General features: G+C 28.7%; 1 protein-coding gene across 1 annotated transcript in view; it reads right to left on the bottom strand.

Moving 5' to 3' along the window:
* LOC100213056 (general vesicular transport factor p115) overlaps nucleotides 1-16822 on the bottom strand; it is a 92333-nt gene that overhangs the window by 42119 nt on the left and 33392 nt on the right. The window contains exon 8 of the mRNA XM_065795583.1: nucleotides 14861-14939. Coding sequence (XP_065651655.1) covers nucleotides 14861-14939 — 79 coding nt within the window. The remainder of the gene's footprint in view (nucleotides 1-14860; nucleotides 14940-16822) is intronic.

The raw sequence follows: 16822 nt of genomic DNA, 5'->3' as shown, positions 1-16822 counted from the left end.
TCATTAACAAACATAACGTCATTCACTATATATATATATACATATATTTATATATATATACATATATATATATATATATATATATATATATATATATATATATATATATATATATATATATATATATATATATATATATATCAAAATGTCTTTATTAGATGCACTACTAGCACCACTATTTTGACTTATGTATTCTTTTTTCACTAACTCTTACTAATAATGAATACCATATATCAAAATTGTACCTAATAGCCATTAGTGATTATTATTTTGCGCATAAATATGTATATATATATATATATATATATATATATATATATATATATATATATATATATATATATATGTATATATATATATATATATATATATATATATATATATATATATATATATATATATATATATATATATATTTATATATATAATAGATCATTTTTAACTGAATCTTATCCATTATTTATAATATTTAAAATGCTTGTTTTGATTGATGAACTATTTAGAGTTTCAGAGAATGTTTATAAGTATTACAGTAACAAGTAACAAATCGAACTCTTTACACATAGGGGTTACTCTTTACACATAGGATAAGTACCGTGCTTAATTTGTTTGTCCGTGCGGTGGCCTTATTCGTCAAGGTTCGTGTTTCGGAGTTATAGAGAATTTAAAAAAATCTAAAAGGATGTCAATTGTTAAACTTTTTCAAGAAAATATAAAATAATGATTTTGGCATAAATGAAAACTGTGCAACCCTCCCTAGCACAAAAAATAGCACGTTAAAGCAATAAAAAAATTATATCACTACTATGACTATTTAAGAATTTACAAGACAATTATATGTCCTTTGCATGCAATTCACACATGTATCAACTCCAAAACATCCTTCACATGCCCACTGATTGCAACTTAAATATTTAAGCTAATCTTTATTTGCTTCTCTCCAAACAGCTGCACAAACACAACAAAAGCCTTTATCAGTGTTATTTTCTAGAATAAAACCACTAGATAAACTTGGGTGATCAGAATCAGCTGACAAAAAAGCCTTCTTTGATTTTGTTTTAAACGATTTATCCATAAAAGGTTGTAAATCATTAAAAAATGTCTGAATGCGATTCTCATTAAATGCTTCTGCTCTTGTTCAAGAAACCCTTTCAGGAATTCTCAGTGTCATCTGAGTATGTCTTTTTCAGAATGAGAGGAACCAATCATGTGATGCCAAACATTTATTATGCCAACTTTTTGGAATGAACTTCTGTAATAAATGAAATTTTCACACGCTTTTGGCATAAAAATAAGCAGATCTTAACCACATTATTGTGAGAGGAAACCCTCTATCGGATATATTTAGCAGTATTTGAACAAGAGTTTCTTCTTAGTTTTTAAAAAAAAATTGTTTTACCACCTACAGAATGTGTTTGATGTTTTCCCTGTAATTTATTATATATAATAAGCATATTATTCTTTTTTTTTTATTGGCATATATATAAATACATACATATATTTATATATATATATATATATATATATATATTAGGGTGATTCAGATTGTAATAGAAAAAAAAAATGTCACAAAAAACATTCTCCTCAAGGTTGCCTGTGTTCCTTTATCACCTAGGATCATGTGTACCAAAAATTAGACTAAAAGAAGCAATTTTAGGGGTTGCCATGTTTTATAAGATGAATTAACCATTGGTAAAATTTTGTGATTTTCTCAAATTTCGCAAATTTGTTTTTTCATTGTTTATTTATTTATAATTTAGAAATTGATAATATGGCAACCACTAGATCTTCTGCTGAGGTGTGGCTTGTTGGTAAACCTACACAAACTCTGTCGACTGCCAGACTTCCTTCAAGAGGGGATGTTCTTCGGAGGTTGCTCTTCCATCATATAGAAGAGAAACAAGAAGTGAAAAAAAGTATTCGGGCAACAATTGAAGCAGTTCTTGTTATATGGGAGAGAGGAAAAATTCCAACTCAAAGAATTGACAATGCGGAAAGAAAGTTAAAAAAACTTTATGACGAATATCTGCTGCTGAAAAAACACCGAGGATCAAAATTGGACAGCTGTCAAATGAAAGAAGGAATTTTCCACGCTGACCTTGAAGAACTTTTTGATATTTCAACCAAGAATGCATCAGAAGTTATGAAAAACGATGAAGATAAAGCATTTTTACGTCAGCAGCAAGAAGATCCATTAAGTTGTAGTATGGCAGGAATTGATCGGAATTTAACAGCTAGGGAGGCACGGAAACGAGTCCGAGAAACTAAAATGGAATTGAGGCGTCAAAGAAGTCAAGCGGAACTGATGGAAAAAACAGAACTCATTTCTTCTTCATCAGCAGTTGACATTGTTAGTGAAAGTAGCTCTAGTTCCTTGGATGATGATGAATATCAGACTCCTTCCACTTCCAGCACACTGAGCACAAGTGGTTCAACGAAAAAGAAGATGAAAGTTCTAACAAATAATGTTGTATCATCTCTTGATCGTGTTAATATTTCTGATCGCTGTGCACTCTTCGTGGTTGGAACAGTGTCTCAGGCTCTTGGTCACTCGGTAAAAGATTTATCATTGTCGTACAGCACAATCCGCAGAAAAAGGCGATCTGTTCGTGAAGCGGTGACTACAGCTGACAAGGTTGATTTCTCTCCTGATGATCCACTTCTTCTGCATTGGGATGGAAAGCTCTTACCTGATATCACTGGTGGTCAAAAAAAAGTGGATAGAATTGCCATCCTTGTGACTGGTGGTGGGGTGGAAAAATTGCTGGGCGTTCCAAAGATCGATCGAGGTACAGGTGAGCAACACCTGTACCTCGATCATTGGCTGATGCTTGCATGAAGGCTCTTAAAGACTGGAAATTGAAAGAATTTGTTCGGGGACTGGTTTTTGACACTACTTCATCTAACACTGGGTTGAATAATGGTGCCTGCACAATAATGGAGCAGAATCTTGACCGTAATCTTATATGGATAGCATGCAGGCACCATATGTTTGAAGTCATGCTTTCCACCATTTTCACGACTGCATTTCGAACCAGTGGAGGACCTGAAGTTGGAATTTTTAACCGTTTCCAGAAACAATGGCCAGCAATCAACAAGGAGGTGTTCACTATAGGGAATAAAGAATTTTACAACTGCGATTTTTTTCTCAAACTCCGTGAAGAAATGGTAGTATATTATAGTGAAGCAATTAAAGGTCAACAACCCAGGGATGATTACTTAGAACTCTTGAATTTGTGCCTTATTTTCCTTGGAGGATCAACTACAACATCGGAGTTCAAAGTGAAGTTTCGGGCTCCAGGTGCAACACACAATGCACGTTGGATGGCAAAAGCTATATATTGTATAAAGATATATTTGTTTCAGGATCAATTTGTTATTACTGCAAAGGAAAAGAAAGGAATAACAGATATAAGTCTTTTTGTGGCATTTGTATACGGACAGTTTTGGAATGAAGCTCCGTTAGCTGAACGAGCACCATTCAATGATGCCAAGCTTCTTCAACGGATTCAAGAATATCCAAATCGTACAATTGCAATTAATGCAGCAAAAGTTTTGCATCGCCACCTCTGGTATTTTTCTGAACATCTAATAGGATTGGCTTTCTTCGATTCCCGTGTCGACAACAACACCAAGAGAGACATGGCAAACAACCTGAAACAACAGCCAAGGCAGAAATCTCTCAAAAGACTTGATGCTGCCACATTCGATTGTCACAGCCCATTGTCTTCCTTCGTCACACAACGCACCGCAGAACTTTTCGATCTAATTTTCAAAAATGGAAAAGAAAAAGCTGAATCATTTTTAATGAAAGAATCTTCAGAGTGGGATATGGATTCAACATATCTTGAAATGAAGCACAAGGTTCGTCAAATGAAAGTCGTCAACGATTGCGCGGAACGAGGCATAGCACTTATAACATTCTTTAACTCAAGCGTTACGAAAGATGAAAACCAAAAGCAGTTTCTTCTTAAATTGGTTGATCTTCACCGGAAGGAATTTCCAGTTGCATCAAAGTCTACCCTGATAAAGATGACTGTTGAATGATGAAGATGATTGATTTATTATTGCCTAGTAATAGTATTTAGTATTTATTATCAACAAGAAATTGATAATAAATAATTCAGTAATATAATATAAAAAATGTAAAAATAAAAAATATTTTTTTTACTTTTTGTAACCTTATACCAAAATGTGACATAACATGGCAACCCCTAAATATCATCCAATTTGATTCAAATTTTGCCCAATAACTACTATTGTCATATAGAACAAGGGCAAGCTTGAGGACAACTAAAGTTTTGAACCTACAAATTTTGCATCACCCTAATATATATATATATATATATATATATATATATATATATATATATATATATATATATATATATATATATATATATACATCTAAATATTAATACGCTAATGAATATTATTACTATTAGTGCGCATAGTTACGCCTATTGTTCGTATTGTTACTTATGGTTCTGTATTCTGTAAAATACACTATTTCTTAGTTTTTAAGTAGTTTCTAGACTTTTTTATGCGCGGTTATAAGTTCCATGCCGCCTTTCGAGTAAGGTCAGCAAGGGAATTAGAGCTGATGTACTTTTATTCTCAAGAAGAATTGATGTTGTTCATTGTTTAAAATAAAAATTTAAATAATCGTTTGTTTGTTGTTGGTTGTTTTTATTTTTCTAATTTTTATAACGTGTTTTCATTTTTTAGAAGAAGTTAGATTATTTATAGATTAAGATTATTAGATTATTTATAGATTAAGATTATTACATTATTTATAGATTAAGATTATTTTTTGTAGAAAGAATAATAAGAATAAAATTTTATTTATGTATTTAATATGAAAAGTTAAATAAAATAAGACTGTTGTTTGTGGTCATGTAAGTTTATATACATAAGTTTGCATTTATTTCAATCTATTTTATATTTCTCTATATCTATATGTATATTTTATATTCTTAGGAAAAATGATAAGGAATAGAAAAATTTAAAAAAATTCTTCTGGAATTTGTCAAAAGAATGTTGTGTTATGCTTCATTTTAAGGTATCTGTATTTTTGTTTATTAGAAATTTTTGATTTTGTTCTTAAATGGTTTCGTCTTTTTCATTCCAATTTTGTGAACTGTAGTCTGCATTCTTTGTTACATTAAAAATAACTGATGCTAATAAATGTTGTTTTATGGTTGTTAAAGGTTTGCATATATGTTTATACTATGCTCAAAGTTAAAAAGTTTTTGATAAATACGTGTATGTGATGATATGTTATATAGTTGTTTTATAAATGTGTTTATATAAATGTTTTTATAATAGTATGAAATGTATTTTATCTAATGTGTACATGATTGTTAAATGAGGTGTTTTTATATGTTATATAAAATTAAAAAAAATGTTGTGTTTTATAGTTAGTATAACTATAACACACAATATATTTGAGATATAGATCTAGAGCAAGATTCGTCACCTTACCAGTCAAGCGGTGTTACTGCTTTAGGTCTAAGTGTAGTCTAGCCTTCAATATAACTATTCTGAAAATACATAACATCTTTAATAATTTTTTGTGTAATGTTGTTACCTTTGGCTTATCTTTATGTTAGTGTCTGTTGTTAAAAATGATTAATAGGTAGTTTCATTACTAGAAGTCGCTGCTTTTGTTGCTTAATATAAATACATTAATATAATTTCTTCAAGCAGAAACATAAATTAGTGACTTTTATCTGAAATAGCATAGTGAATATTATTATTATTAGTGCGCATAGTTATACCTATTGTTCGATATTAGTTACAATTCTGTATTCTGTAAAATACACTATTTCTTAGTTTTTAAGTAGTTTCCAGACTTTTCTTAACCAAGTGTTTTCTTAAAGAAGTCATGACCTTTTATGGTACGAGTTAAAATGTTTAAGTTGACATTAGGTAGATAATGTTTAGTAGCTTAAAATGATAGGTAATATAAAATCTTTTTAAAATTTTATTAAGTAATTAGTTTATTGTAATCTTTTTTTAAATTGTACTTTTAAATTTAAAGCTTCGTGTTATAGATGTAAATATTGAAAATATAAGTTACTATAATTCTTAGATGGGGTCTACCGTTAAAAGATATTTATGGGTAGTTTCATGCTTTCGCATGCTTTTAATAATTGGGATAAAAGCCATGACAACATTTTGTTATAAATAAAATTTATTTATAGTATTGTTAAAACCTTTGCTCTTTAAAAAAAATGTTTCTGGCTTTTCAATAAGTGTATAATAATTTCTCTTGCATGATTGAATTGTGGTTTAGGATATAATTGTGTTATTATATGTTTGTTTTTCTATATTTAATATAGCATTAGTCATTTTTATACATTTTTATTTAAGTTTATTTGTTTATAATTTATTAAGATTTAGATTATTAGAAAATTCATGTTTACGGAGTTGTTATTAATCATAATGGAGTTGTTGTACCAAGGAAATTGTAGAGGTTTATTTATAAAATGTACTATATATGTTATATAGTACATTTATATGTACTATATAACATATACTTATTTATATGTATATGTTATAAAGAAAATTTTGGATTTCATATGTTTTCACTAATAAATAGTTCAATATACATACATATATATATATATATATATATATATATATATATATATTTTTAAAAAAAAAAAAAAAAAAAAAAAAAAAAAAAAAACCTGTTTTGTACATAACGCATTTATATGTTTTATTATGGGTTTTGTTCAATGTTTTCTTCCAACACATGAACTATGACGCTGTCCGCGACTCCAAGGATATATGTATGTATATATATGGATGTATGTATATATATATATATATATATATATATATATATATATATATATATATATATATATATATTATTATAAACACTTTAGTGTTTCTAATAAAAAATTATATTTGTTTTGTTCTATATTTTTTTTATGAGAAACAAAATATATTTTAACTTTTTTATATAAGTCTTTGCTAATATGGTTGCAGGTTTTTCTTAACTTAAATTAAATAAACTTAAGAAAAAGTGTATTACTTTTGATGATGGCAAATTAATTTTATTTTGCATTTATTTGGTTTCTTTATTTTATAATTTTTCGAATAAGATTTTTTTAGTTATTTATTAAGTTTTTTTATTTTATTGTTAACTTTAGAGTAGTAAAACAAAGAAATAATTAGTGCTGTTTTGATAAATATGTTTAATGATAATGATGATATTGAAATGGATTATAGGCTAGATGAAGTTATGTATTTACAAGACGATGTAAGTGCTATAAAGCGTGTTGAAAATAATCGTAGACGAAATGAAAGAAATAGACTTAGGCGAGATGAAATTAATCATTTACAAAATGAAAGAAATAGGCTTAATCAAGATGAAGTTAATCGTGGCCAAAATGAAAGAAACAGGCTTGATCAAGATAATGTTAATCGTCGCCAAAATGAAAGAAATAGGCTAAATCGAAGTTAATCATCGCCAAAATGTAAGATCTGTTGGACAAGGACGAATGTATTCTATAGCAAGAAGTAATGCTATTCCAGATTATAATTATTTAGGAGAAATGAATCAAATTTGTCAGCACTGTGGTGCTAAGAAATTTCCAGATGAAACACATTTTCTATGTTGCCATAATGGTAAGGTAGCTTTACCTCCACTTTCACCATTTACACAAGTTTTACAGGATTTATTTACAGGGAATTATGTAGATCGTAATGCTAATGTTAATATTTTAAAACATATTCGAAATTATAATGCCTGTCTTTCTTTTGCTTCTTTTAAAGCAACTGTAGTTCAACCAATAAATCATGGGCCTCCATGTTTTAAAATATGTGGCCAGATTTATCATCGTGTAGGTAATCTTAGGCCAGATCAAGATATTCCACCAATATATTCTCAACTATATATATATGATTCACTTGCAGCAGTAAATTTTAGAATACAACAACATGGTAATGATCTTTGTTTACGTGATTTAATGCTTCAATTGCAAACTATAATTACTGAACAAAGTATATTTTCAAAATATGGCTGAAGTAGAAGATGAAGAAATTCGTCAAGCAGCTATAGAAGGTCGCCAAGCCTCTGTTGTAAAAATGTCTTTACTTGAAGGGGGTGATAGGCGTCGCTATAATCTACCTTCACACGATGAAGTTGCAGTTGTATTTGTTGGCAAAAATGGTGCTCCCCCAACTTCCTGGGAAGTTGTTATTTACCCAAGAGGTCATCCTTTAAAAATTGTATCAAGTATGTCAGCCAACTTAGATCCTATGATGATTACCAGGTGATGCTGGTTGGCATAATCAGTTAGTGCATAACCTTGAGCGTGCCACACTGGTTAGAAATCATGTTACATTATCTCAGTTCTACAATTATAGACTTTCTGTTCGGCAATTTTTCTGTTCATTATTTTATGGCAAGAAACTATTTCAGCAATATGCTGTAGATGCATATGTAAAAACTGAAGACCAGCGTCTTGCTTTTATCAAAAATAATCAAAATAAACTGAGAAGCGAGCAGTATGATGCCTTACATGAACATGTTAACAACATTGCGAACAAACATAATGTTAGACCAGGGCGAGTAGTTATTTTGCCATCATCTTATGTAGGAAGTCCTAGAACTTTAAAAGAAAATTTTGAAGATGCTATGGCAATTATTAAAAAGTATGGTAAACCAGATCTTTTTATTACTTTTACTTGCAACCCAAAATGGTGTGAAATAACAGAAAATTTATATCCAGGTCAGACTGCAAATGATAGACCTGATTTGGTCACTCAAGTATTTAAACTCAAGTTAAATAACCTCCTCAATGATATATTCAAACATGGTGTATTAGGCAATGTTGTAATGCATGTTCAGGTTATTGATTATTTTACTTCATTTAGCCAATGATGATAAACTTGAAACAACACAAGATATCAATATGTGCAGAAATTCCAGATCCGATTGCTAATCGTGAACTTTATGATATTATTAAAACTTGCATGATTCACGGCCCATGTGGGATACTGAATCCTAATTCTCCCTGCATAAAAGATGGAGTGTGCAGCAAAAATTATCCTAAAGAATTTAATGCCAACACAGTAGCCATTCACAATGGTTGTCCACAATATAGACGTCGTGATGATGGGTTGGTTAACAATATTAAAGGCAACAATGTAGATAACCGTTGGGTGGTACCTTACAATCCTTGGTTATCTAAGAAATATCAAGCCCACATTAATGTTGAAGCTTGGATGTCTGTAAAGGCTGTTAAATATTTGTACAAATACATATAAAAAGGGCATGATTGTGCGAATGTTTTGATAAATGAACTGTTTAATCACAATGAAGTAAACACTTTTTTAGATTGTTGTTATGTTAGTGCACCTGAGGCACTGTTGCGAATATTTAAGTATCCTATAAGTCATATGTCACACACTATTATCTGTCTTAAGGTTCATCTTCCTGAGAATCAGATTGTGTATTTTAGAGAAGGAGAAGAACAACTGGCTTTAGATCGTGCTGCCCAACTGTTTATTTAATTTTAGAATTAATTTAAACCCCATGGTTTAAATTAAATTCTGAAAATGAAGGAGCGCATCGCTATCATATGTAGACATTCCATTTCACTTTGTATTTGATGATAAACATTGTAAATGGAAGGTTAGACAAAGAGGTGGAAATAAGGTGATAGTAAGAATGTATAAAGTTAGTCCAACAGGAGAATTATTTTTTCTTAGATTGTTACTTTTGCAGGCAAAAGGAGCAACATCTTGGGCGGATTTGCATACTGTTAATGGAATAGTTCTTGAAACCTTTCGTGAAGCATGTGTTTTAAAAGGTTTGTTGCAAGATGACACTGAATAGCAGAATACTCTTTTTGAGGCAGTTTTAACGCGAATGTCTAAGCAAATTAGACAGCTGTTTTTAGTTATTTTAACCTTTTGTGAACCTGACGACCCTTTGCATCTTTGGAATACATACAAAGCTTTTATGATTGAGGATTTCATTCATCGCCAAGTTCCATTTATATTTGCTGAACAAGCTACTATTCGTCAAATCGAAAAGATTATTAATCAAAGAGGTAAAATGCTATCTGATTATAATTTGCCTTTTCTTGATGAATTCGTAGATTTTAATCTAGCGAATTTAAATGATAATGTTCAGCAATCAATTGACGAAGCTAATACAATGAGACCGCTTCTTAATGTCAATCAATTAAATGTAAGTAATGCTGTCCTTGCTGCATTGAACGAGCAACCAAGTGTAGAAAATCAACATTCCAGATTGTTTTTATGGGTGGACCAGCTGGTAGTGGAAAAACGTTTACGTATAATTATTTGGTTGCTGAAACCATAAGTAGGGGTTTTAAATCTGCTACAGCTGCATGGACTGGCATAGCAGCAACTCTTCTTACTAATGGATCTACATTGCATGGTTTATTTAAACTTCCTGTCCCAATATTAAATAACAGCACATGTAATGTAACCCCTAACTCTATACATGGACATTTTTTAAAACAAGTTAGTTTTTTTTGCTTGATGAAACATCCATGATACCTAAACATGCCTTAAATGCAATTGTTAGGTTGTTAAAAGATGTTTGCAACAACAACTTTCTGTTTGGAGGAAAAGTCATTCTTTTTGGTGGTGACTTCAGGCAAATACTGCCTGTTGTGAAAAGAGGACAACCAGCTGAAATTGTAGAATCATGTATAAAATGTTCCTTACAGTGGCGATGGGTGCAGAAATTTACATTAACTGAAAATATGAGAGTACATAATGGGGAAAGAGAATTTTCCCAATGGCTATTAAAACTTGGTAGTGGAACAATGCCTGTCAAAGAAGAGGGTCCTTTTAAAGAATGCATTGAAATACCTTATCAGTGCATTATTAGAGAAAATGTCTCTATTGTTGATAAGATTTTTGGAGATGCTGAGCAAAAAATAATTATATTGATGCAGAAAAAATAATTATATTGATGCAGAAGTTTTGACAGGTGTTTCCGGTGGTAAACGGGTATTTGTTCCTCAAATTCAGTTGGCTCCATCAGATTCTAATTTACCTTTTGTTCTGAAATGTCGTCAGTTACCTGTCAGATTGGCATATTCAATGACAATTAATAAAAGTCAAGGTCAAACATTTGACAAAGTTAGTGTATATCTAAAAAACCGTGTTTTTCTCATGGGCAACTATATGTTGCATGTTCAAGAACTAGAGCATTTAATAGTTTGTTTTTCAAAATTGATAAACATACCATTCAAGGTATGGTTGGTGAAAAATGTTACACAAATAATGTTATATTTTCTAATGTTCTTAATTTATAGCCTAGGTTTTTCACATTTCTAAATGTTTATATCTTGCAAGCACGAGCTGTATGATGTATGTAATGACTTTTAGTTATTAATTATACTTTAATATATCAATTGTACTTTTTATTTATCATTTGTCCTTTTTTTTGTTTAAACATTTGTTCCAAAATTCCATATAAAATTCCAAATGTTGCATTAACAAAATAGCATAAATTTTGAATTATTTAATAAATGGTTTTCAAAAATGTTTTATTTACAAATATACTTGAATTTTAAATGATTATTGTTTTAATATTAAACATTTAGTTTTTTTTATAAAAAAATATAGACAATGCAACCAGTTTTTGTTATTTTGCCTACTGTTATAACTGCTTTTAAATAGTTATTAGTGTTATAATTGATAGCCAAATGTCTAGAGCTAGGTCGTTAAACTAGCCAAGCAAGTGCGTGTAGTGCTAGGCCGTTAAACTAGCCAAGCAAGTGTTGTGTCTTGCAGTATATGAAGAGCTAGGCCATTAAACTAGCCAAGCAAGTTTCGTGACTTGCAGTGTGTGTAGAGCTAGGCCGTTAAACTAGCGAAGCAAGTGACTTGCAGTGTGTGTAAAGCTAGACTGTTATGCTAGCCGGCTATTCTTTATAACTAAAAATCTACTTTAAAAGAAAAAAAAAAGTAGCGATCAGCCAAGATCAGCAAACTTTGCCAGCCAAGAGCTATAGTTAGCAGAGCTGTGCATTTAGTGCCAAAAGGTGTCGTCTATAGGTTACGAAACGCAAACTTATACAATAAAATAAAAAAGTTCAAAAGTTTTCCCTCGCAGAGTTTTAATATTTAGATAAATTAGCGCATTAAGTTTAATGAAAATTAACGCGTAAAAGAGCAAATATCTCCAACTTCTGTTTTTAGATATATTTTGCGTTGCGTAATTTATGGACAATCCCTTACTGTTATATTTAATGTCTGTTGTCTAGTCTTTTATAGCTATATATATATATATATATATATATATATATATATATATATATATATATATATATATATATATATATATATATATATATATATAAAACACATGTCTGTTAATATGTTGTGTAATTTCATCCTACAAATATCTTAAGCTATTTGCTATTGCTTTGTGTAATTGTTGTGATGTTATTATTGTAATGTTTTGTGCTGATAGACAGCTTGGCTTACCTTCCCGTGATGTCTATCGTTAAAAATGATTACAGGTAGTTTCTCTAACTGCTTTTAATTATTCACTAAAAGTCAATATAGCATTTGATATTACTATAGTACAATTGTTTATATCTCATTTTTCTATCTTTAGTGTTATTAATATTTTTGCACTTTAAATGAGATTAAACGAGTTGGCTTTTCATTAAAGATAAAGATATTATTGGTTTCAAAAATGAACACCACAGCTAAAGTGCTCACAAAACTAAGTAGTTTTTGAAAATCTTTCTATTTTGTTCTTTTTTTAATTTCTTTTTTTCTTTTTACTTATTTTTTTATAACTTCCTACTACCATGGAATCACATAGCTTTTTTAATGTTTAATCGTCGTCCCTATCGATAATAAATATTTTTAATTATTTTAATATGGTTTTCTTTACAACAGACTATGTTTGACTCTTCGGTCCTGGAGATAGCGGCTATTATAACTCATTTGGGCAAGTGCCTTCAACGTTAATTGTTTTTTAAGAAAAATATGTTTTATATAGATTTTTTTTAAATATTTTTGTTACATATTTAACTATTTATCATGCAAATAAATTTACTTTTTGTGTATGTAAAAAAAATTTATTATTAAAGTGAACACAACTGTTCTATATATGGTTTTAACATCTCTTTTATAGCCTTATCAGCTCATTAGGCTAGGTTAATAAAAAAAAGCAATTGCTTTTATTCAACGCTTTTAGACTAATTGCTCACCTTTATGTGGAAATATTTATCGATTTTGCTCAAATTTGTATTAACGTAAAGCGTAACAATTACTTCAAAAATGTTGAGTAAAAGCAATTGCTTTTTTTATCAACCTGACTTATACAAAATTAATAAAAAGTTTTGAATAAAACTAATAATTTTGACGCAAAGGCAAACGCAAGGCAAAATATATAGCAGACATTTTTCGCTAAATGTTTTCTGCATTATTATAAATTAGGATTGGATGAATGCTGAAATAAATATATGTTAATATAAAGTAAATCGACATTTTCTTTACGGTACTTTTTTTTTCTTTTTTTTAAATTACTAAATAAGACTTGGATGGTCTTGGCATGGAATTCAAGTCATATTTTAACAAAACGATTTTGTGATTTGCGCATTTAATGTTCGAACGTTGCGGAATAAATGGTTAACTGTATCTTTAATGAAGCTAACAGTATTGTTTAACTAAGAAGCCAAGAAAAATAAAAGTAAGCACAACACAAAAGTGTTAATAAATTTATATTTCATTAGAGAAAACAAATAAAAATTAAACTATTAATAATTTATTTACTAAAAACCCATATTAAGGGTTGCCTACTGCTAGTATATAATAAATGCTCTATAATTTCCTACAAATGATACACATATTTTATACTACATACTTACTATTTACTTTTTACTATATATAATATTTATAGTAAAAAGTGTAATATATATTTTTTAAATTAGAATAAGATTTTTGCTATATAATATATAATAAAAATCTTATTTTAATGTAAAAATAGTAAATAATATTAACTATTATAATAATATTTAATAAAATTTCAATAATATTTTAACAATAATAATATTTGTACATATCTTAAATATGTATAAAATATATATAAATATATATTTTATATACTTATTATTTATAATATATACATTTCAGACTATAAATTATAATAAGTTTGTTTACATGTTTTACATCAAAGTAGCGTTTATAATTAAAACTTCAAACACTGTAAATTAATATATTCTGAAAAGCCTTTCTCTTATAAATAAAATCTAAAGCTTTGAAATCCATTTTGAGCACAATTTGATTTCCTTTCAAATGATGCTCAGTAGTTTAAAATTTTGCATGATGAAACAACCTAATTTATCTTCAGTATTAATGACAAAGTTGCCCCTCATTTGAGCATGTGCTAACAATCATTATGTGACAATTCCAAAGGCAAAAACATAGTAAGTTAAATTTTTATTTTAAAAATACTGACATTGTTCAATCAAAAAATATATACTGTGGTCAAAACATTACGTATTTTGATTATTTTTCAATGATAGGCATTTAAGCAGAAAAATATTTTTTCAACTTTAATGTTTAACTTGCAATATTTAGAGAATAATTGAAGATAAGTATATAAAGCATTTATTTAATAATATCCTACAAATATCAGTTGAAAAAGTTTTGAAAAAACCTAGTAAATAGATTTCTTAGTTTTTATTTATTATTATTTTAAAGCTGGGTCGCATAAGTGATGGATTCCGTCCATGACAAATTCACCCCGCCTTACCCTACATAGGGAAAAAATTAACATAAAAACTTCAAAACACCATTTATCAAAAATTTTCGTGTCTAATTTTAAACATATAGCTACCTTCCTTCTCTGAAAAAATTTATATTTGAAGCATTAAAAAGGTTTGACATCAGAATAAGACAATCTTCAGTAATTACACCTAAAAATAAAAATATATCAATAGCTATAATAAATGCCACGATAAATGGCATGATAGTACAGAAATTTGATAAATATAAAAGATCATACTAAAAAAATTAAAATCACACTAAAAATCAAATTAAAAAAAACTGTGAATGCATGTTTAGATGTCACACTAAAATAGCCTGCTGCTGGAGGCTTCAGTGCATACATCAATTATCTTATAGTCTGTTTCCACAAAGGAGTGCTACTACATCAACTGAGGGTTTGGCATGGGGCAGCGATCTTTTACTTTATTATTCCTAATTTTTTCTCCTTTTTCTGAAAATGCAGTATGCTAATAAGGTAGAAAAAACTAGTAACAATTTGTTATCTATATATGCTATGGTTGATTATCATCTGTATATATATGTGTATATATATATATATATATATATATATACATATATATATATATATATATATATATATATATATATATATATATATATATATATATATATATATATATATATATATATATATATATATACATATATATATATGTATATATATATATATTTACACATGTATATATTAGATATAATGTAATATATAATATATAATGCAGAATGGAAATTAGCTAGTCAACAGTTAACGACTGCCTGAAATGACTTAAAGTTCTACTTTGATCTCCCTAAATGAATTCTTGCCGGTTACAGTTGACTGGTTGAAAAAAAATCAGAGTTTTGAAAAACAATGTTTGACAAATAATCAGGATGCAATTTGGAAAATGCATATACTAAAATTTCATAAAATCATTTAAGTTTTGAAAATGTGTTTTAAATAGTTTTATTGTTTACAATGTAGTACTTTAATTCGCATAGTTGACTAATATTATATATAACTATCAACTATCAACTATTATCTCCAACAAATATTCCTGAAATTTCTTCTCTTATATCTAAATTGAGTCCAAGTAAACCATTAGGTCCAAACTGCATTCTAACAAACATTCTTATAGATTTTAACCATAAATTTTCAAACATTATATCTAAACTATTATAATACCTCATTAATAAATGGAACATTCCCTGATATTTACTATCAATTTACAAAATTGATAGTAAATATCAGGGAATTCCCTGATGGTACTATCAATTTACAAAAAGCTTTCGATACCGTTGACCATAGATTAGAACATTAGGGAATTTCCGGTATTGTAAATGACTGGCTTTAATCTTACCTTTCAGATCAAAAACAATTTGTAAGTATTAATGGTTTCAATTCTAGTAATAAATCTGTTTTGTGTGGTGTTCCTCAAGATTCTGTTGTTGGTCCTCTTTTGTTTTTAATCTACGTTAATGATCTAACCAACTCTGTTCACCTCTCGTCAATTCATCTGTTTGCTGATGATACAAATCTCTCACATTTCAACAAATCATATTATTCTTTATGTAAAATGTAAATTCGGATCTGAAAGGCATAGTTCACTGGTTAAATGCCAACCTATTGTCTTAACACCAAAAAAAATTAAACAAATGTCTTTTTTAATCTGCGAAAAAAAACTATTTCTTTAAAAATGTTGAAATTAAATCAAAATTAATAATAAACGGCTACATCTTGGAGAGTTATTAAATATCTTGGTGTGTTGATTGACTGCAATATTTCACGGAACTTTCACATTGATGTGCTACACAAGAAACTATTTTGAGCTAACGGTATGCTTTTAATAATTTGACATTATATCTATTAAGCAACACTTAAACATATTTACTATGTATTATTCTCATCTCATCTTAAATATTCTTGTCAAATTTAGGGTCAAGTTGGAAACAATTGCATTAACAAGCTGCTACATCTCAATGTAAATCCATTAGAATATTAAACTTCCAACCATTTAAATCAGATATATTACAGCCT

Source organism: Hydra vulgaris, chromosome 04, assembly GCF_038396675.1.
Source record: "Hydra vulgaris chromosome 04, alternate assembly HydraT2T_AEP".
NCBI lineage: Eukaryota > Metazoa > Cnidaria > Hydrozoa > Anthoathecata > Hydridae > Hydra > Hydra vulgaris.
This window is presented reverse-complemented; position numbering and strand designations above follow the sequence as displayed.